Source organism: Ceratotherium simum, chromosome 9 (assembly GCF_057802395.1).
Source record: "Ceratotherium simum simum isolate JZ-2026a chromosome 9, ASM5780239v1, whole genome shotgun sequence".
Taxonomy (NCBI): Eukaryota; Metazoa; Chordata; class Mammalia; order Perissodactyla; family Rhinocerotidae; genus Ceratotherium; species Ceratotherium simum.
The window spans coordinates 35,867,529-35,888,654 of NC_141908.1; the positions used below are offsets into that span (position 1 = coordinate 35,867,529).

At 33.8% G+C, this 21,126-nt stretch overlaps 1 protein-coding gene across 11 annotated transcripts in view; it reads left to right on the plus strand.

Moving 5' to 3' along the window:
* The window catches only part of GALNT13 (polypeptide N-acetylgalactosaminyltransferase 13), a 919,989-nt gene that overhangs the window by 746,344 nt on the left and 152,519 nt on the right, over nt 1-21,126 (plus strand). For all 11 annotated transcript variants that reach the window (XM_087435225.1, XM_087435227.1, XM_087435224.1 and 8 more), the window contains one exon: nt 3,464-3,581. In XM_087435225.1, coding sequence (XP_087291351.1) covers nt 3,464-3,581 — 118 coding nt within the window. The remainder of the gene's footprint in view (nt 1-3,463; nt 3,582-21,126) is intronic.

Consider the following 21,126-nt stretch of genomic DNA (forward strand, 5'->3'; position numbering starts at 1 on the left):
CAATGGGGCCCTTTCAGAAAGAAGTTATTGTAGAGGTGGGAGCAGGACCCCAATTCTATTTAGAAGGTCAAGAGGAGTTGAGGGAGTAGTAGAAAGTATCATTTCAATCAAGTTTTCAGTGAAGAGAATAGAAAATATATGTCCCTAGTTTGAATGAGTAGTAGGATGGAGTGAAGATGTATTTTGGTTTAGGATAGAACTTAATTGAGCAGTTTTGTAAGCTCAAGGGGACAATCTAGAAATCAAAGGCATAAAACATAAATGTGATAGTCAATGAGCAAGTGGCTGAAAAAGTAGTCAGTAAAAAGGCGGCTGAGGGCAAAAGAGTGAATACTAGCCCACTATGAGAGGAAAGGAAATATTCTTTCCTCTGAGACAAGAGGAAGAGGCTACAAGAAAATACATATTGAGATAGAGATTGAGGGAATTTAGATTTCATGATTGAGTGAGTTTGGATTTTATGCATTGCCTTAATCTTGAGAATAGTCCAGAACTTTTAGAAAAGATTCAGTTAAAAATGAGATAGGTGAACAAATAAATATAGATAACAGGGTTGTTGGCTGTTTGTGGACAAAGCAGAAAGTTAATAACATGGACTTGCAGTATGACCAGTTGACCTCATCTTATTACTTTTGCAATGATTCTCTGGGTCTTAAGAGCAGAAGTGGATGAGATGAAGGTTAAGTTTACCCAGGCACAGATATTTACAAAAAGAGAATTGGATCAGATAAGGCAAAGACAGAGAATCTAGGGTACTAAGTTAGTTTTTCACTGACATGCCAGAATCTCAGAAAGGAGAGTGGGAGGATGGAAGCAAACAATTCCTGAAAAGAGTTATTATGTGAGAATATGGAGTAGCTAAGGAACCAGTATCACCAATGAAGGATAAAAAGTAACTTCCACAGGATTGAAATGGGAGGGGCTAGAAAATAGAAAGTTGTATTCAGAGAGGCAGATTTCAGTGGTCAACATCTTGGAGATGAAGTAGTTCCAAATGATTTTGAAATCCAAAATGTGAGTGTGTGTAGGGGGAGCTTAAATTAAGTGAAGGGCACTTAAAACTTTTATTTGAATGATGAACGTCAACAGCAACAACAAAAATGTGTCACTTAACTGTATTAACTGTTTATTATGTGCCCGGCACTGTGCTACGTGCTTTGCTTTTATTAACTCCGTTCATCTTCACCTACTTACTGTGTGGCAGGTAATGTTCACAGCCATTGGGCTGATTATTTTTTCCCCAACAAAACTGAATTGGTTGGTTGGTTTGACATTGTATAGACACAACCTTAAAAAGCAAATAAGCTCAGCTAATTCAACTATCATCAAGGTTTTTAATTTTCTTGGAAGCCTGAACGCTTAAAGTTCACATAGGCATATATAAATAGTTCATTAGGGACATTACAAAGCAGTTAGCTTAGAACACAACGTGTTGCATAGACTGGCTATGGCGGTAGATATTATTTAAGGCACACCTAGAGATGGTTTGAGAGATCTAACTTGACATTGCAAATACAAAAAAATCTCTCTAGGAGCATCTGTCTTCAGACAATACACGATTTTTTTGAGGAATTGTAATTTTTACAATTTTTTCCTCACTTTTCAAGTGAAACTTTTTTGAGTCATTTTATGTTAAATATATAATTTATTTTAGCCAATTATTATACATATCTCACATATTAATAAGAATTATGATCAACTGTTAGATGAAATTCAATATGTGTATTTAAGTGCATTAGAACTTTTATTGGTAAATAGATAAGTGGATAGGCACTCTGAACTGGTCATTAAAAATGTATCACTTAACATTCTTAAGCACTTGGTTGCATTATGATAGGATAATTGTAGCAATTTTTGTTCCTCATTTCATTAAATTGACTGTCTGGCACTGTAATACCTTCTATATAGTTAGTATTGCCATTAGAGTTCCAAAACCCCAATCAGGTAAGGGTCGTGGCTACTCCATAATTACCGTCTGTTTAGCTTTGTTAGTATTTCTCATTATAACTCAGAAGGTCAATGATACTGTTCATGATAGGTACCCAGCAAGATTGGAACTAATAAAACAGCTCTGAGACTAAAAGCGAGGCCCTGCTACTCCAACTGATGGACAGTTAATTACCTGAGTATAAAACAATGAGAGCACTGGGAGAAATAGGGAACTTTGCAATATGGTAAATATCCAAGTACAATATGACTTGGGGGTTTTTCAGTGAAGTACACTGTTCAATTAGAAGACATGAACATATCTGTGGCATGAAGAGAATGTAATTTTGAGAAAAGCAAAACATTTGGTTTTTTAACAGTTCAGACTACTTGGATGAGAATTCCAAATGTAATTACTAGACCTGTGTTTCTCATCTTTAGCAGCACATTAGAATCACCTGGGAACTTTACACAATACCAAAGGTCTGGCTCCACCCCAGACAATTAAATCTGTCTCTGTGGAGAGTGGTACCCAAGCATGGAAATTATTTTTTAAAGGTGCCTCAGGTGCTGCTAATGTGCTAAGAAGGTTGAAAACCACTATACTACAACTAACATTCAAAAATAATCATTGCCAGTATAGATGGATCCATTTGTGAACAGCTAGAATTTTCTTTTTTTAGTTTTAATTCTTACTGCTTATATAGAAAGAATTGTACAGTTCACACATTAACCATCGACATTAATCATTTTAAATTAATTAATAATTAATTGATCCTGTTAAAACAACTGACCTCTTAGTTCCTATAGAGAAATTTCTAATGTGAGAGCCAAAAGACATTTATTCCTAGGAAAAAGTTTTAGAATCTGTGCCAAATGTCCTTCTAAACCTCTGAATAGCATTTGGAATTTATGTTTATCCATAGGGTTCTATGGTTAATTCTATCATTTTAAGTAAAGAGAAGAATAAACAATTAGATGTAAAGCTCTTATGTTAAAAAATACTTAGGTAGCTATTCTTAGATACTTATTGGCTATAAACATTTTATAACATTTAATATTTTTCATCTTTAAATAGGCTGTAGATCTTTTCATAGGGAAACCATTTCCACAGGATTTTCTAGAGTTCACATTAAAATGATTTATAATTAGGTGACAAAAGATCACAACTGGGAGTTTCATGACGAGTTAATCTCTTCAAGAATAATGCTAAGAGCACTAAATTCTGTTCACTATGCCTTTCAGAAAGATTGTAGACGCCCCAGTCCTAAGTGGCCAGTGTTCCTTCCATGTATCTATTTGGTCACCTATAAGAAAAACACATACTAACCTAAATTGAGTTTTACAGAAAATGTGAAATAAAATGCTATTTATTAATTTTAAAACCTCTTACACCTTGGCTTTATGTTTCCAGTTTGAGATTTTTTAAGTACTTTTTTTTTTAATTTAAAATGTCTCATATATATTTGCTATAGTATTGTTAAACGCCACACATTGTTTTCAAAAGATATTCTTTTCTTTTTGTTTTTTCAACTAGGACCCCTACTATGGCTGGTGGCCTATTTTCTATTGACAGAAACTACTTTGAAGAGATAGGAACTTACGATGCAGGAATGGATATCTGGGGTGGAGAGAATCTTGAAATGTCTTTTAGGGTAATTTCATTTTACTTTATTTTTTGATGCTGAACATACTATGCTGTAGCATGCACATATCAGACCCAGTGATTTACTGTCAAATCTTTTTTTGTGAAGCGATGCATATTATTTCAATACTTATTTAAAGCTTTGCTAGAGTCCTTTTGCATGCAATATTTACTGTTAAATGGGAAATTATAGGTATTTTTAAAGTTTTCAAAAATAATTCTTTTATTCATAGTACAAAGATATTATTAGGGCTTTCAATTTTTGAAATGAAGGGTTTTATTTTTTATAAAGCATTACCGTATAAAATCACTTTGTGTTTTTGAACTGAAATTTGGAAGTGTTTATGTTATCTGAATTTGCAAGTGCTGCCTGAAGTTGTTATAAAATAACTTTGAGAATGACCTGTGGTCATAGGAATTCTGGATAATTCTGCAAGAAACATGACTATTTTTCACAGTCACAGACATTATTGTTTGATGAATTAGTTTGAAAACTGCAAATTCACTTCTTAAATGGCTTTCTAAGTAAATGAAAATTAAGGATTAATCCTGCATATATATGACATTAGGAAGCATAAGAATAATTTTAAGATTTTATTATATTCAGAAACTTAAAATATGGACACATAAATGTGTCCTTCATGCTAAGAAATGATAAGTGCTATCATACAGTTTTTTTCTTCAAACTACACATATTATCATTTTTTTAAATGAATTAATACTACTGTTGTTTTTTCCTTCCTAGAATTTAACACTTTATTGTTTTAATGAAATTATTAGATTTTAGATATATTTATCTATGAAGTTCAAGAGTTATACCTTTTAATTTCTCATTTAGAAAGTAAAGTGGTTTTTCACTAACATAGTAAAATATTTTTTATTTTGTGTAATAAAATGTCAAAATTGGAGAAAAATAATTATTTTTGTTTTATATAATATGGAATTTAGAAGACCAATTTGAAAATAAGAATTACTTTGAATTTATGTGATGTGGATTTAGTGGATCTTGGATACTCTGAAGCAATAGAAAGGCTTGTCATAGAATTTTTTTTTTTTTTTTTGCCTATAAACCTTCTTTATAGCCAGATGTCTAAGAATATCATTAGTTAATGGGATTTTGTTATTCTTGTATTTGCTTATACACTTATAGTCTGATGGAACTTGTCCCACAAGACTCAGTCCCATACTCAGGAATGTCTTCTTGCTGTCAGGCCCATGAATACCTCTTTGCACAACCTTTGGGGACATTTGGGGACCCAAACTTGTTACTCAGTATAGTTCTCAAGATGAAGAAAATAAGGCATGCCAGTTAACAAAAAGAAGAAGAAAAAAGATAAAGAAAGAAAGAAGGAAAAGAAAAGAGGAAGGAAAGAAAATGTATTCAAAAGCTTAAAAACAATTTGCTGTTACCGTTAGATGCGATGATGAGAGTATTTATGCATTTATTAACCAATATTCCTTGGCTGCTGCACTGGGATTACGTAAGAAAAAATAATCAACATAGCAATCCTGCTATTATTTCTAAACCTACTACATATCTTTTTTTCTTCTTTCCTAAGATTCTTATTCACCTCTTTTTCCTCCACCTGTTCAACTTAATTCTCTGCCAATGGATCCCCCTTATTTTCATTACATCGCTCCCAGGTTGAATGGATGCTCTTTATCCATCCATTTAGTCGAATAATGTAATAAACCAGGGGAACGTGATCAGGAAATGCAACAGAAGTATAAATATATCAAAAAGACAGATTTGAGAATATGGTAGGTGATGCAGATACCAGGGGTATGGAGTGAATGCAACTAGTGGCCATAAAAATGATCAGATCCCTAGAAAATGACACAGGAGTTTTTCTGTGATTGGTTGTTTGAGATTATTAAGAAATAAAGTACTCATAAGTGACTGTTTTTCAAATGTTTTAAAACATATCATTGTCTTTAGTTTCCATATACTTTCAATAGAAACAAAATATATATTGTGCTCTTTATTTGACTCTTTATTCATGTTTTACTTTCCTTTCCATGATACAAATATGAGTGTTTGCTTAATAGTCAGTACCCTAGCTGAGGAAGATATTGAGTAAGAGAAAATGCTGTAACAGTACTTTAGCAACAGAATGAGACTCCCCTCCCCAGAGTAATTTTATGAAAAGATGTGTGACTTAATGAAATGGGAATATGTTGAGGATTTATAATCAGAAGACTTGAGTCTAATACCCAACTCAATCATTATACAACAAATATATGGAGCATATAGTATGTACTTTACACTTTCCAGATGCTGAGGTTACAAAAATGAATAAGGCGTGATGCTTTTACTCTCAAAGAACCACATTCCTATGGGAGAGATACATAGGTATTATTGAAAATAAAATGTGATCATTTCTTTTATAAATTCATGTATGAGGTTTTCTTGTCTCTGTCATGTTAGTATAGGCAGATCAGTTAACCTCAACTGTGAAAAGGTGATTATAATGATAGTGAAGTTATTATTGTTTTGTAGCTCTGGTCTATGTAGGTTTGAGGGTAAGTAAAACACAGAAATCTTAAGGACCTGCAAAATATTAGGATTCTGGCTGGCCCTAGTAAGCCAATTGAAAGCAATGCAGTTTTGCAGATTTGTTCATAACAGTATCACTTGATCTTTGAAGCCCAGAGTATTGTAAGTACTGACAGACATTTGAAAATTTGATGAAAACTATAGACCTCCCGAGAAAGATGCATCCAGTCCCTTACACACAATAGGTTTGAACACAGTTTCAAAAGGTTGAAGAATCTCTTGAAGTCTCAGGATAAAAATCCTTGGCATATAATAATAGTGAATTCTAATATTTATAGAGCCAGTAAGCAGAATAGTTAAGAATTGAATCCCAGCATTCTGAGACCAGTGGCTTTGCTGCTAACTACTACACCACTACCTCCCCATTAAGATTTATCCCTCCATCACATGACAGTCCTAACAGCTGATTGTGTTATCAGGAGGGAGGGGAGAAACTAACATGCAATTGTGATCTTCCTCCACAATTCTGAGATGGTTGTCTCATCTAGTGATCTTATCTTCCTCCTATAGGCTTTAGCCTCTTTTGGCAAATAATATATGTCCACTAGCAGTGAGAATATGTACAGGCAGATCCTAATGCTCCTGAAAACTTAGTGTCAGATATTGCTCTCCATTCCACTACACAACAATCATCAAAATAACATAAATCCTAAGAACACTGCCTAAACACAAATGTTAATATATTTAACTGGTATTTATTGAGTTCTTACTTAGTAGATGTGGGGGGATACAGTAGTGAACAAAACAGAAAAAACAGTGTGTCCTTATGGAACTTATATTTTAGTGAAGGAAACAGACAATAAACAAAGAGAAGTAAAATATATTAATATATTAGTGATAAGTGTGAACGAGAAAAAATAAGGAAGGAAGAGGAATGTGAAAGGGTAGATGTTGGAGTTTGGTAAGGGTTGAAATTTTAGATAGGAAGAACTCAGAAATGAATATCCATATAAAATAATTGATGACAAAATGAACCCAGTATAGTATGAATTTCCTATCAAAAGTATCTTCTATCTTGAAATAATACCCTGATGTCAGCATAAGTGCCACCCAACCAGCTTCACCTAGAAAGTCCTTGCCTTTCATGAGCAATAGCACAGGAGCAATATTCCCAAGAGTGCACAATATTTTATCCATTTTAAAATGAGTTAATCTGCCATCTTTGAATCAATTGAGATCATGGGAAAAAAAAGTCAGAAGGCAGCAAGAAGTTCAGAAGCCTTTCCCACTGCCATGAAGGGTGGACTAATGGTTACAAGCATGGTCTGGGAGGCAGGCGGCCTGGGTTCAATACCCAGCTCTGGCCATTATTAGCTGTGTGAGTTTCGGTAAGATAGCGTGTCTCCTAAGCTCTAGTTTGTTAGAATCTAGAATAGGAAAGATTGTAGCATTTTCCTGATGTGTTTTGGGGGAAGATTAAATAAGATTGTGTATATGGTGCTGAGCACCCCACTTACCACACATAAAGTGTGTCATAAATGGCAGCTGTTATTGTTGTAGTGGTTATAAGGTGTGCAAATTTGAGCAATCATGATATTCCTGAGCATCACTTAATAACAATCTTGCCCTTAATAATATGGCCTTGGCCATAGATAATCAAATGAGAGAATGTACATGAAAAGCCCTTTAAAATCAGAATATGCAATATTTGTGTAAAGCACTACTGCTCTAAGTATTAGTCAAGCGGTGGTTCTCAAACTCCCCTGCCCAGCAAAAAGATTAAATTTTAGAAAAGAATAAAACACTTTCTTTTTAGACAGCTGCAACATCCTTTGAGATAAGTACTGACATCCTAAGAACCTAGAGTGTAAAATGTTTACCTACACTCATAAAAGCCAGGCCTGGTGGTCTAATATTCAGCACTCTTACTACCACAGCCCAGGGTCATTTCCAGGTCAGGGGACCACACAACCCATCTGTCGGTTGTCATACTGTGGCAGCTGCATGTTGCTGTGATACTGAAAGCTGTGCTACTAGTTTTTCAAATACCAGCAGGGTCACCCATGGTGGACAGGTTTCAGCAGAGCTTTCAGACAAGGAAGAAGGCCCTGGCTACCCACTTCTGAGAAAAATGGCAATGAAAACCCTATGAAAATCATTGGAGCTTTGTCTGATATAGTGCTGGAAGATGAAAGGATGGTGCAAAAAAAAAAAAAAAGACCAGTAAGGGTTCCACTCTGCCCTACACAGACTCATTGTGTACAGGATCTCTAGCAGTCAGAATCAATTCGACAGCACTAACAACACACTCATAAAGAAGTTAAAATAAAACAATTGAGTTTTAAAAAAAAAGAATATAGCATCTAGATTTGTTGTAACAGGTTTCGATTTACACACACAAACACAAACATAAACAAATAAAAAAATGAACAAAACACATAAAATAAAAGTTTCAAGACTTGGAGAGCAGGTCATGATGGATAGTGGTCTCTGAGAGAAAGAAAACAAACAAGGAGAGCCCTACAATTGCCTCAGCTTACTCCCTTGAGAAAGTGTCTAGGCTTCAGCAACAGAAGGGGGGACCTAGGCAATCCTAGTGGACTCCATGAGTTTAGGAGATGGAGCTGAGTGTCTGGGGAGACCAAGGCAGCTAGAGTTTGATGGATAGAATACTGGAGAGGAGAGAGCTGCACAGACAGAGAACTCGGGAAATATTGAGTACTGATCAGCGCATTTGTGTGAGAAAATGAGTCAAGTTCCAGGAAAAAAACTCAGAAAGATTAGAGGTCTCATTGCCCGGTGCTCACTAAGGACAAACAAGTGGGTGTACTCTCCAGCCTGCTGATTATGGGGTATGGGGTAGAATAAATATTGGGAAACTACATAATACCCTTCTAAATAGCCCATTAGTCAAAGAAGAAGTCAAAAGTGAAATTAATAATATTTTTAACTGAATGAAAATGAAAACACATCATATCAAAGTTGGTGGTGCCACTAAAGCAATACTTAGGGGGAATTTATAGCACTAAACATCTATCTAAGAAAAAAGAAAATAAGAAAGACCTAAAATCAATGACTTCAGCTTCCACCTTCAGAAACTAGAAAAAAGGAGGAGAGTAAACCCACAGTGTGTAAGAGAAAGGAAATAATAAAGATCAAAGCAGAAACTATGAAATATAAAAGAGGAAAATTTTAGATAAAAGCAATGAAACCAAAAGCTGTTTCCTTGAGAAGATCAATAAAGTTGATAAATTTCTAGCCACATTTAACAAGAAAAAGAGAGAGAAGACACAAATTACCAATACTGGGAATAAGAAATGTGACATCATTATGGATTCTATAGATATTTAAAGGATTATAAAGTAGTATTATTAACAGCATTATGCCAATAAACTTGACAACTTTGATAAAACCTCCTTAAATACACAAATTATCAAAGCTCATAAGAAAAAATAGATCAACCAAATAGCCCTATATCTACTAAAGAAATTAAATTTGTAGTTTGAAAAATACATTTCACAAAGGAAACTCCATTGGCAAATGACTTCACTGGTGGATTCTACCAAATATTTTGGATGGAAATAAGAACAGTTCTATACAAACTTCCAGAAAATTGAAGAGGAAATTCCTCTCAACTGACTATATGAGGGTAACATTACTCAAATAGCAACTTGACAGAGATGTTATAAGAATAGAAAGCTGAAAACCAATATTCCTCATAATTATCCTATATAGATGTAAAAATTCTAAATAAAACTTTAGCTAATCAGTCTCCTCAACGTGTAAAATGAATATACTTCACGACTAAGTGAGGTTCATCCCAGGAATGCAAGGCTGCTTTAACATTCAGAAATCAATCAATGTAATTCACCATGTTAACAAACTAAAAAGGAAGAATCAAATGATCGTCCGAATAGATGCAAGAAAACTATTTGACAAACCCAAATTCTACCCCTGACTAAAAAATAAAAATAAAGAAAAAGCCCTGAGCATACATTAAAGCAGGGAACTTCACTTTTATGAAAAAGCCTGTATCATATTTAATGTTAAAAGACTGAATGCTTTCCCCCTAATATCTGGAAAAGATAAAGATGTTGGCTTTTAACACTTCTACTTAACATTATGGTGGAAGGTTTTAGGCAGTGCAGTAAGGTAAAAGCAATAAACAAAATCTATGTTGGAAAATAGAAAAACTCATTAGAGACGACGTGATTATCTAGAAAATTCAACAGAATCTATTAAAAACACTGCTAAAAAAACAAGTGATCTTATCAAGTTTGCAGGATACAAGAATACTACACAAAAATGAGTTGTATTTTTATTTACTAGCAGCAAACAATCAAAAATTGAAATAAAAAGGCATTTAAAATAGAATCAAATATAGTGATACATCTGACAAAAGATATAGAAAGACCTCTTCTCTGAAAACTGCAACATATTGCTGAGGAAAAGTAAAAAAGACCTAAATAACTGGAGAGATATACATGTTTATGATTTGGAAGACTCAATATTATATTTTTAAGATGTCAGTTCTCCCCATATAAATATAGATTCAATACAATACAAATCAAAACCCTAGTGGGTCTTTTTCTTGTAGAAACTGGCAAGCTGATTCTAAAATCCATCTGGAAATGCAAAAGACATAGAATAAACAAAAGTCTTTGATAAAAAAGTTAGAGAACTAACAGTATATGATTTCAAAATATAAAGATATAATAATCAAGACTGGGCGGTATTGGCATAAAGACAGACAATGGAACAAAGTTGGAAATAGACCCACTCATATATCGACAACTGATTTTAAGGAAATATGCAAATGCTATTCAGTGGAGAAAGGACAATATTTTCAGTAAATAGTGCTGGAACAACTGGATATCCATGTGGACAGAAATATCTTAAATCCATACCTCACACTATATAAAAAGTTAATTCAAAATATAAAACCTAAAGTTGTAAAATTCTAAACGAAAACATAGGAGAAAAATTTTTGTGATCTTTCATTAGGCAACCTATGAAAGTACAAATCGATAAATTGGACTTCATCAAGATGAGAAACTTTTGCTCTTCAAATCCATTGTTGAGAGATTGGAAAGACAAGTCACTGATAGGAAGAAACTGTTAGCAAATAATATATCTATAATGGACTTGTATCTAGCAAAAAAAACAAAAACAAAAGACAAAACTTGATAATAAGAAAACAATCAACTCAAAAAATAGCTCAAAGATTTGAACAGTTAGTTCACTAAGGAAGGCATGCAGATGGCAAATAAGCACATGAGAAAATCCTTAACTTTATTAGTTATTAAAGAAATGAAATTAAAACCCTGATGAGATAACACTACACATCTATTAGAATGACTAAAATTAAAAAGGCCCCCATTGGTGAGGATGTAGAAAAACTGCACATAAAATGGAAGTGGGAATGAAAAATTGTACAATAACTCTGGAAAACAACTCACAGGTATTTGCCCAAGGGAAAAGAAAGCATATGTTCATACAAAGAGATGTACACTCATGTTCATAGCAGCTTTATTTGCAGTAGCCAAAAGCCAGAAACAATGCAAATGACCATCAAAAGGTGAATAAACTATGGTTTGTCCATACATGGAACACTACTCAGAAAAATTAACAAACTATTGACACACCCTACGACATTGTGAATCCTGAAATAATTACACTGAATGAAACAAGCCAGACAAAAAGATCACATACAGTATGAGTCCATTTATCAAATTTTAGTAAATGCAAACTAATTTATAGGTGATAGAAAGCAAATAAGTTGTCTAGGGACAGAGGATTGGAATGGGAGAGGAGAGTTGGAGGAGGAGATTACAAAAGCTCATATAAAAACTTTTGGAGATAATGGATATATTCATTATCTTGATTATGGTGATGGCCTCACAGGTTTCACATGTGCCAAAACGTATCAAATGGTATAATATAAATATATGCAGTTCAATATATGTTAATTACACTTCAATACAGCTCTTAAAACTCATATACACACCTGCAGGCAGCTTGCAAAGAGAGACAAACAAAGGAAAAATGTAATTCATGGTATGTAGTCAACTGTTGACCTCTATACTTTAGGCCATATTCTCAATATATGTTAACCCAGTTACTTTAAATACCCCTGTTAATCTGATTCTAACAATCTACCTGTCAAGACAACTGTGTGGATTAAAAGAGATAATACTTATTGAAGTTTTTTATAAACTGTACCATACTATGGAAATATTAATTTTTTTATCATTACTCTTAAAAAATAAGCTGTTTTGTCAGTAACTAATGTTTTAATTAAAAGGATGGAATTTATGTTAAATGCCCCAATTTTCTTTTCTTTCCAAATGACAATGAAAACAGCAGTAAATTTATCTGAAGAACATAACCAAGTGAAATGTCTTATGATGTGAAAGCTATTTATTTCCAAATTGGGCAAGCAATGAAGTGGAAAAGAAATGAGAGCTGACGTAATAAATAATGGAAAGATGAAAGGCAGAGGTTTTCATTGGACAGAATAGTATGGTAAATGAGGTGAAGAAGTTTGTAGACTTTTGGAGAATTGTAATATCCAGGTTTTTGAAAGTATTAAAAGGAAGTAAAGAATTTTCTAGAAATGTTCACACACAAATTCGGACAAGTGAAAATGTCAGTCATAATAATGTTTTTGGACAGAAATCAATTTAGATAAAAATCTAGTTATTTCTGTTAGAGCTCTTTTCCTTTTTTTAAACTTAAGTCGTGCAAATCAGAGCATAGTGGATTGTCTGTCAGTGTATAAAACTTGACTGTTCTTGTTTTATTTGGCTGGTCTTGGAAACCAGACTATAGTAGAAATATTCCAAATAAGTGAACTTAATCTAACTGAGTTCGTGTGTTATCCACAATTTTGGTGGAGATGGTTTCGCGGAACACTTTTCTTTAAATATGATAAAACACTCTCTTAGTGTAAATATAGAGATTTCATAGACTTATTTTCCTTGCTTTATTGAGGTATAATTGACAAATAAAAATTGTGTATATTGGAGATTTACAAGATGATTTGATATAAATATACATTGTGAAATGATTACCACTGTCAAGCTAATTAACACATTCATCACCTCACATAGTCACCCTTTGTGTGTGTGTGTGTGTGTGTGTGTGTGTGTGTATGGTGAGAACACTTAACATCTACTCTCAGCAAGTTTCAAGTATATAATACTTATTAACTATAATCATATACTGTACAGATCTCAGGATTTATTCATCTTATAACTGAAAGTTTGTACACTTATTAACCTCTTTTTTAAAAAACGCTAAGAGGTCAGAAACTGAGATCATGTTCATGTATAGCCTCCATCAGAGAATATAAGCCAGTATTAATAATTCGGACCAGGAGACTTCTCTCTGGTTACTTATTTGGTGTAGGGTGAGCCTTAAACACATTGCAAATAGCTTGAATTTTTAGCTTCTGTGCTTACAATTAGATTTTCTGGCAGCTGGGCCGCTACTCTGCCTTAAACTATTGTTTAAACATACCTCTTTATTCAGAGAAGGGCTTGTTTAATTGAAATCACAGAATGAAATATCTCCAGGTAAGAGGTAACTGAGACATTGCTTCTAAAGACTGTGTCATATTTATTATAAATATTTTTAAAGCATTAGGTGAGTAGGAACCATATAGTGATATTTAACTAAGGTGTCTGTAGAGCACTCTATTTTTCCAAAATAAATGCGTTAAAATTTTATTTTGAATGTTAACTACAATAATTACCTGATTTCATATGTTCCCTTAGAAAAAACAAACGAACAATAAGTAAATTAGACATAATCAAACTTTAGGAGAATGTTAGCAAATGTTAGCAGAACTTGTTTTGCTTTTAAAATTATAACAGCCTAAGCCTTGGTAATTTTGATAACTATCCCTCTTCATTAAAACTTTCTGGTTCACAAAACCAGACTATGAGAATAGACATGTGTTGGATAGTCATTGATGTGATGCTTCACCTTGGAAACATACTATATGGAGCAATACTTATGTTTTTAGAAATATGAGGCATCCTAGGAGACTTAGGTACACTAGAACTTGGATTAATCTCTGATTCTTTATTACATTCACTTACTCATATGTTAAAATGATTTTTTTTGAAAAATAATTTTTTGGGTTGTCAGTACCACTCATAATTTAATGCCTTCTTGAACCAATAACATTCACTGCTTCTTTTTCATGACCTCACAAAATCTTATCATGTGAGTGTTTCTCAGGAGAATGTAGACATACACTGTATTTATCAATCTGCAAATATACTTATCTAATATCTAACCTATTCTGTCTCCTCTCTGCTTATTTTATCCGTTTATCTATCCATCTAAATTTATGTGTATGTGAGTCTATGTGAATGTGAATAATTAAATGTTCATGAAGACCCAGAATGTCTCTAGTAGCAGTTATTGTAAAGGATATAATATGACAATAAATATATAGATTTAAAAAAGTGTACAGCATCAATGGTCTCTATTGCAAATGAGTGCTGAGAGGTACTCACCAGATATTCTGAAGGAGTTGGGACTCAGATAATTAAGAGAATTAGGAAATTATGGAACCCTGAAAGATGGATAGGAATTAAATGCATAAAAAAGATGAAGAAATGGAATGAAAGTGATATTAAAATAGTAATATGTAAAATATATATTTTCATTTGCATTAATATATAAAGCATAGGTGAATGATATTTTTACAGGATTTATTCAGAAATTCACATTAGAAATAAATTTTACTCGGTGATCACTCCGACTTTTCATTCTGTCTTCTTGAATTAAACTATTGAATGGAAATAAAGGTACATGAAAGAGAAACTATTGATTTCCGAACTATGATAAAAACATTTTGACGATGCTTTTTTTTTTTAACAAATACAGGCATATATCAAGCATACTAAGCGGGATTTCCCTGTATATAGCAACAAGCCAAGTATACCTGCCTTTTAGTGAGTTTCAGTACATTAAGAAACCAATGATCTTTATTAGAGAAAAATATCTGAAATATTACCTTCGGGAAACACACTCCAATTCTGTCACTCTTTTCTGATCCTTCTCTGCTAATGCACAGATACCTCATATGTATCCACATTATAAAAATATTTATGATCCTTGTGATCCTACATATGAAGGACCTCAATTTAACTCTTTGAATTTTTGGCGATAAAGAGAGCTCTGTGAAGAATGTTAATGTGTTTGGAATTATTGCACAGAAAAGTTTGACACCTTCTGTCATGGCCAGATTTTACTAAAGCCTCCCATTAAGTGTACTTAATCATACAAAATGGCGCTGAGAATTAGGGCAATTATCCTGCTGATTTACATTTGAAGTGCGCCTAAAATATTCTGATAATGAAATGTTTAACTTTCTTTTTATATCTAAATATGTGCTGCTATGAATTGACTTGGACTATTTATTTTATGAATTAAGATTCCAGTTTTTCTTTATGGAAAAAGAAAGTTGAAGTAAATAACTTCCAAAAATATTTCTAATTTTGAAATTTTAAGCATCATTTATATATATTTGATTTGAGATAAACCTGCCATTAAATTCAAATAAAGTTTGCAAATAAATTTAGTTCAGAGAATTTACAAATTAATTTAAGAATATTTGCTAGTAGTTGGGCATCAGAGGTATAGAAGATAGAGACAGTCCCCGGTCTCATGGAGCTTATGCTAGAGGGAGATGATAGACAATAAATGAGTGAACGAGAAAAATAGTCTATTAATTTCAGATAAAGACAAGTGCTTTGAAGAAAATAAAATGAGAGGTGGAGCACTGCATTACCTTAGAGTGGTCAGGGAAGACCTCGAAGAAAGCATTTTAGCTGAGACCTGACTGACAGGAAGAAGCCAGCTGTGCAAGGATTTGCAGGGGGGAACATTCAAGATAGAGCATAATGCAAAATAGAGTAAATGCAAAAGGCCTTAGGCAACTATGAAATGATGAGGTGAATTCTCTCATTCCAAGTTTATAGGATCCTAAATATCCTAAAGCTTTTGGAGAGGGAAAGCTTTCTTATTCAAGGGTTAAGAAATAATTTATTCTCACAGGACAATATTTTGTTGATTGATTTATTCGGCAAATAGTTAATATGTGCCTACTATGTACCAAGCACTGTACTAGGTACTAGAGATGTAGAAATGAACAAAATAGGCCTGGCTATGCTCTCTAAGAGTTTACTTTTTGATGAAGCTTTACATTTGAATAGCACTTCATAGAATTCTTTTACATATATTATCATAATGGAGGAGCTTTTTTTCCCCATAAATTTTGTTTTTCTCTTTAATGCATTTTGTAATGTTTGCATTATACTTCAGATTACCTCTGTGTATCAGCCAGGTATCAATCTACCCTCATTTTACCCATCAATCAATATAAATGTTTATGTAGCTAGACCTGCGCTAGACACTATGGATGGTGTATATACAAGATGTGGCTCTTGATCTCAGTCAGTTTGGAGAGTACAATATGATTTAGGTATCATTTGAAGGTGCAGATATAAAGTGCATTAAGTTCAAAGGAGGAAAAGATTTCTATGGTCTGGGATAGTCAGGGAAGAATTTATAAATTAAAAATCAAGAGTCTTGCAGACAGCAGCAGAGGAACAGGGGCTAGATACTGGCAAGCTCTAACTTTAAATCTATACCCTCATGGTCCTCCTTTGTGTTTGGAGCCGTACCAGAGTTTAAGCTGGAATATCTAATCCCCCCACCTTTTATTTTCCCCCTTGAAAATTACGTGAATGACGTCTCCCTAAACCATTAAATGTGTATTTTGCAGAAGTGGGATTCAAGTGACAGAGTTAATGGAGTATCCATTAAAAACTCAAGAAATTTAACCTATTATTTTTTGTACACCTATATTTGATCCCTTAAAGATTTCTGGGACAGGGGCCGGCCTGGTGGCGCAAACGGTTAAGTGCGCGTGCTCCGCTGCAGCGGCCCGGGTTTCGCCGGTTCGGATCCCGGGCGCGAACAGACGCACCGCTTGTCAAGCCATGCTGTGGCGGCGTCCCATATAAAGTGGAGGAAGATGGGCATGGATCTTAGCCCAGGGCCAGTCTTCCTCAGCAAAAAGAGGAGGATTGGCAGATGTTAGCACAGGGCTGATCTTCCTCACAAAAAAAAAAAAGATTTTTGGGACAAAATTCCAAAACTGTTGTTTCTATATATGTGCCTTCGGTTAGGAAAGCCAGTGCACCTTACTAGTCAAAATAAATGCATTCAAAATCAAATTCATGTACTTTTTATTAAAGAGCCAAATTTAAATCTCTATGGTAACTACTGCAATAAATGTGCAACAACTTAAGCTATGATTATACTGTCACAGTTAGTGATGTCTATCTTAAGTACATGACTACCAATCGTTTCACTGTTGTTCTAGTCAACCAGAAATGTGGTTAAAAAAGGAAACCAATTATGAGATTTGTTTAAATAAGGCTGAATGATTTCAGCACTAACGGATTCTGGATACTAGGAATGATTCTTTTGAGAATGTGAGATAATGTTGAGGAAAGACTTTGATCCAACTGATCAGAATTTGAGTATTAAGTACCAATAAAACTGAGTTTTAAGTACCATTGAAAAGGTAGTTGTAGATTTTTAAGATTACCGTTAAAAAATAAACTTAACAGTTTTCACTACATCTGCAAAAATTCAAACTTAAGGAACTAAAAATTCTTAAAATATTTTATTCAAACTAGCCACTGGTTTACCCTGCAAATATGCTAAAATTGAAATCAAAATGTTGGTGCAGAATGATTAGCACTTCTTTATTGCCACCATGATGTGCCTGAATACTAAAATATATTTCTGCATGCACTACTACATTGTCAAAGATTTAACTACGTTTTTCTCTTCATTTCATTACTTCATAGTCCAGCAACATGCAATCCCAATCTTGTAATTTTTCTCTATTTTAATTGGTCAGCCAAATTCTTTATTTATATTTTTAAATTCTGTATTTTAATTGTTCAAGCAATTTTATAGTCCATGTTTTTAACTGGTTAGACAAAGCTATTTGGGTTTGAGTAACCATAATTGCTGGAATTCCTAAATTAAGATAGGAATTTGTACATAAACTGTTTAAGGTCAAAATGTCCCACACTAATCCTGTAATGAGGTATTTGAATAGTAATTAGACCTGATGAAACACTTGTGTTTCTTGATCAATTTTCTGGCCCTGCAAGAGAAGACCCCAGGAACTATAAGCTTTCTTTTCTTATTTGAGGAACAGAATGGAAACTTGACTCGGTAATCTTTAAGGTCATAGAAAGTTGAAGACGTACCTAAGGAAGCTGGAAATGTGTTGCAAAGTCAAGGCAAAGTATACAGAAGTTGACAGATTTGAGAGTTAGCTTTACAGAATTTATAATTAAATGAGCATGTGAGAATGGATGAGTTTGCCAAGAAAGAAAATAGGGAGAGCAGAATAGCAAGGCATGTCCTTAGGTAGCGCCTACATTTAGGGGTGGGAGCAAAAAGAGAAAGTGAATGCTAAGTCAAAGCTGTCAGCTAAGAACAAATATATATCACAAAACCTTAGAAAGTTATAGTGATTGTCAACAGTGTCAAACGCCGCAGAGAAGTAAGGAAGTAAGAATAATGAAAGCTCATAAAAAGCTTCATGCGCAGTTTCAGATGATAGAATGAAGATACTAGAATATAAGATGTTAAGAAAATTGGACTGTGGAGATATGTAGAGAAAAGAAAAATTTTTTAAGTTTCCCAGCAAATAGGAAAAAAAATGCATAGTAACTTAAAGGGTAAATATAACCAAAGTAATTATTTTATATTTGCTATTTTTTAATTTTATTATAGGGGATAAAATAAAATGTAAGCTGATAGAAAGGATTAAAAAACCTAGGTGATATTGGAAAAGACAGAGGAAGGGACAACTGATGAGATAAACACTTGCAGGTGCTAGAAGAATATTATAGAGATAATAAAGTACATCTGTGTAACACTTTTTAGTTTACAACACAGTTTTACACTTATTTAAGTATGTCCTTACCAGAACACTGTAGATGAGTTGTTATTTTTCTTATTCTATAACTAAAGGTTTGAGCCTTGAAAAACCTAAGTCATGTGTCTAGAAATTGGCGTGGCTGAACATCAAACCCACATCCTCTGCTCCCAGTCTAGCACTCCTGTATTCTGAGTTCAAGATCCCAAAGGCAGGGTTTAACTCTGGAGGAGCGAGTTGACTCTCTTTCTCAAAATGGAAAGAAGAAACCAAGGCTATACAAGATGTTTCAAGATGGAAATGAATAGAAAGTCAGGTCAGCTGTTCCTGAGCTCAAGAAAAGTGGAAAGCAAAGGATTATCTACAGAGAAGATGAGATTGATATTGAGGCTTGATAAGAGGAGAAAGTTTTGGATTAAACACAGCTTCTTCAGGAAGCATTTGAAGGAGCATTGATGTTCTCTATGAAACAACCTTTAAATGTCACAAGAATGACATCTTGCAATTCTAATGCAACAGAGATGAGGAAATTATCTTCACTGTGCTTTAAGCATCATATTTGGAGAAATAAATTTTGTGCTGCATTCTCCTTGTTTGTGACTGATAGGTGAGGAAAGGAACATGCTAAATGTTGCTATTTCGTGGTTATTTCTTTACTCTTCTTCTAAGGTGTAACATAACCTACATTGACTACTACCAATTTTTTTTTTATTTTTAAAATATCAAAAACTGTCAAAGTAGAATATTACTTTCTTCACGGTGGGTTTTGTGGGTATTTGTAATGAACGCTTGAGGTGATATCAATATGGATATTTTTATATGTTTCACATCTATCTCACTAAACATTTTACAGCAAAAAAAGATGCCTATGAGATGATTTTGGGAAGGGAATCATAGTTTTCCATTGATGGCATTAAAGTTTTATGTGTGCTTCCTAGGGAAAGTATTTATCTGAAGCAAAACTTATAGCTTCCTATAAAAATGTCTCAGGTCCTTGACAAGAAACAAAATTTCTTTAGCTGATTAAAAACCAGGAAAAGAAAAATCTGTCTATGAAGGGATTACATTTGGGGTGAGTACCTCTTAAAACAGTCCTTTCCTTGTAGGCATCAGAGACTATACTTCAACTGTCAAATGCAAACTGACGACTGGACTTTAATATGCCCAGTTCTAACAGTCACAGCTAGACTGGCCTGTGAGCTACTTAAAGACAGAGAGTCATGTTTTATTATTCTTTATGCTCCAGAGCCCAGCATGGTGCTTGACACAAAGTCAATGGCTAGTATATATTTGCTGAATAGATGCCAGCCAAGTCCTGAAGGAAAATTCTTGAGAGGAGAGAGGTCATTCCCTCTCCTCAAATTTATTACGGGGCCTTACATTTGAAAAACACTTGACCACTTTACAAGTTATATAGGAAATTTCATTTAAACTAAAATGCTGTAGCCACAATCAGGTGAGGTGGACAGTTTACAGATGGAGAAATTGAGTAACAGCAAGAACTCTTTCTGAAGTAGCAGGTTTTCATCCCCTACCCCTTCCAAGTTCTTTTTAAGTATCTCTGGCAGCCGTAAAAGAGCAGGAGATGTTGTCACACGCTGCAGCTGGGTACCCAGGTGGTCTGCTAATATTCAAAAGGGACTGTTCTGGCATGAATTCTAGGGCAGCATCACGCAGCTGTCATGAGCTGCTCTGTGGCTAGAAGCAGCAGATGTTACTGATATCTGATAGGCGGTCAGATCATCAGACATGGGAGGACATCAATGTAAAGTGCAAAATATTTGACCCAAATATCATTTAATAAATTACAGAACTTTTCCATCCAGTTTTCAAAAATCTCATTGATGTACAATTTTTTCACAGTTGAGATTTATTCATAGGATTAATTGTACAACGATGAAAGCACAAATTCCAATAATTCTACTTTTGTCTTAGTTAATATTCCTCTTAAATGCACTGAAAATACTTTCAAAGCCTCCAGCATTTATCACACTTTATTGATTATTGAAAGATGAAAACGTGTGATTGTATCACTTATTATTTCTTGTGTTCTTTTTTTCATGAATTATC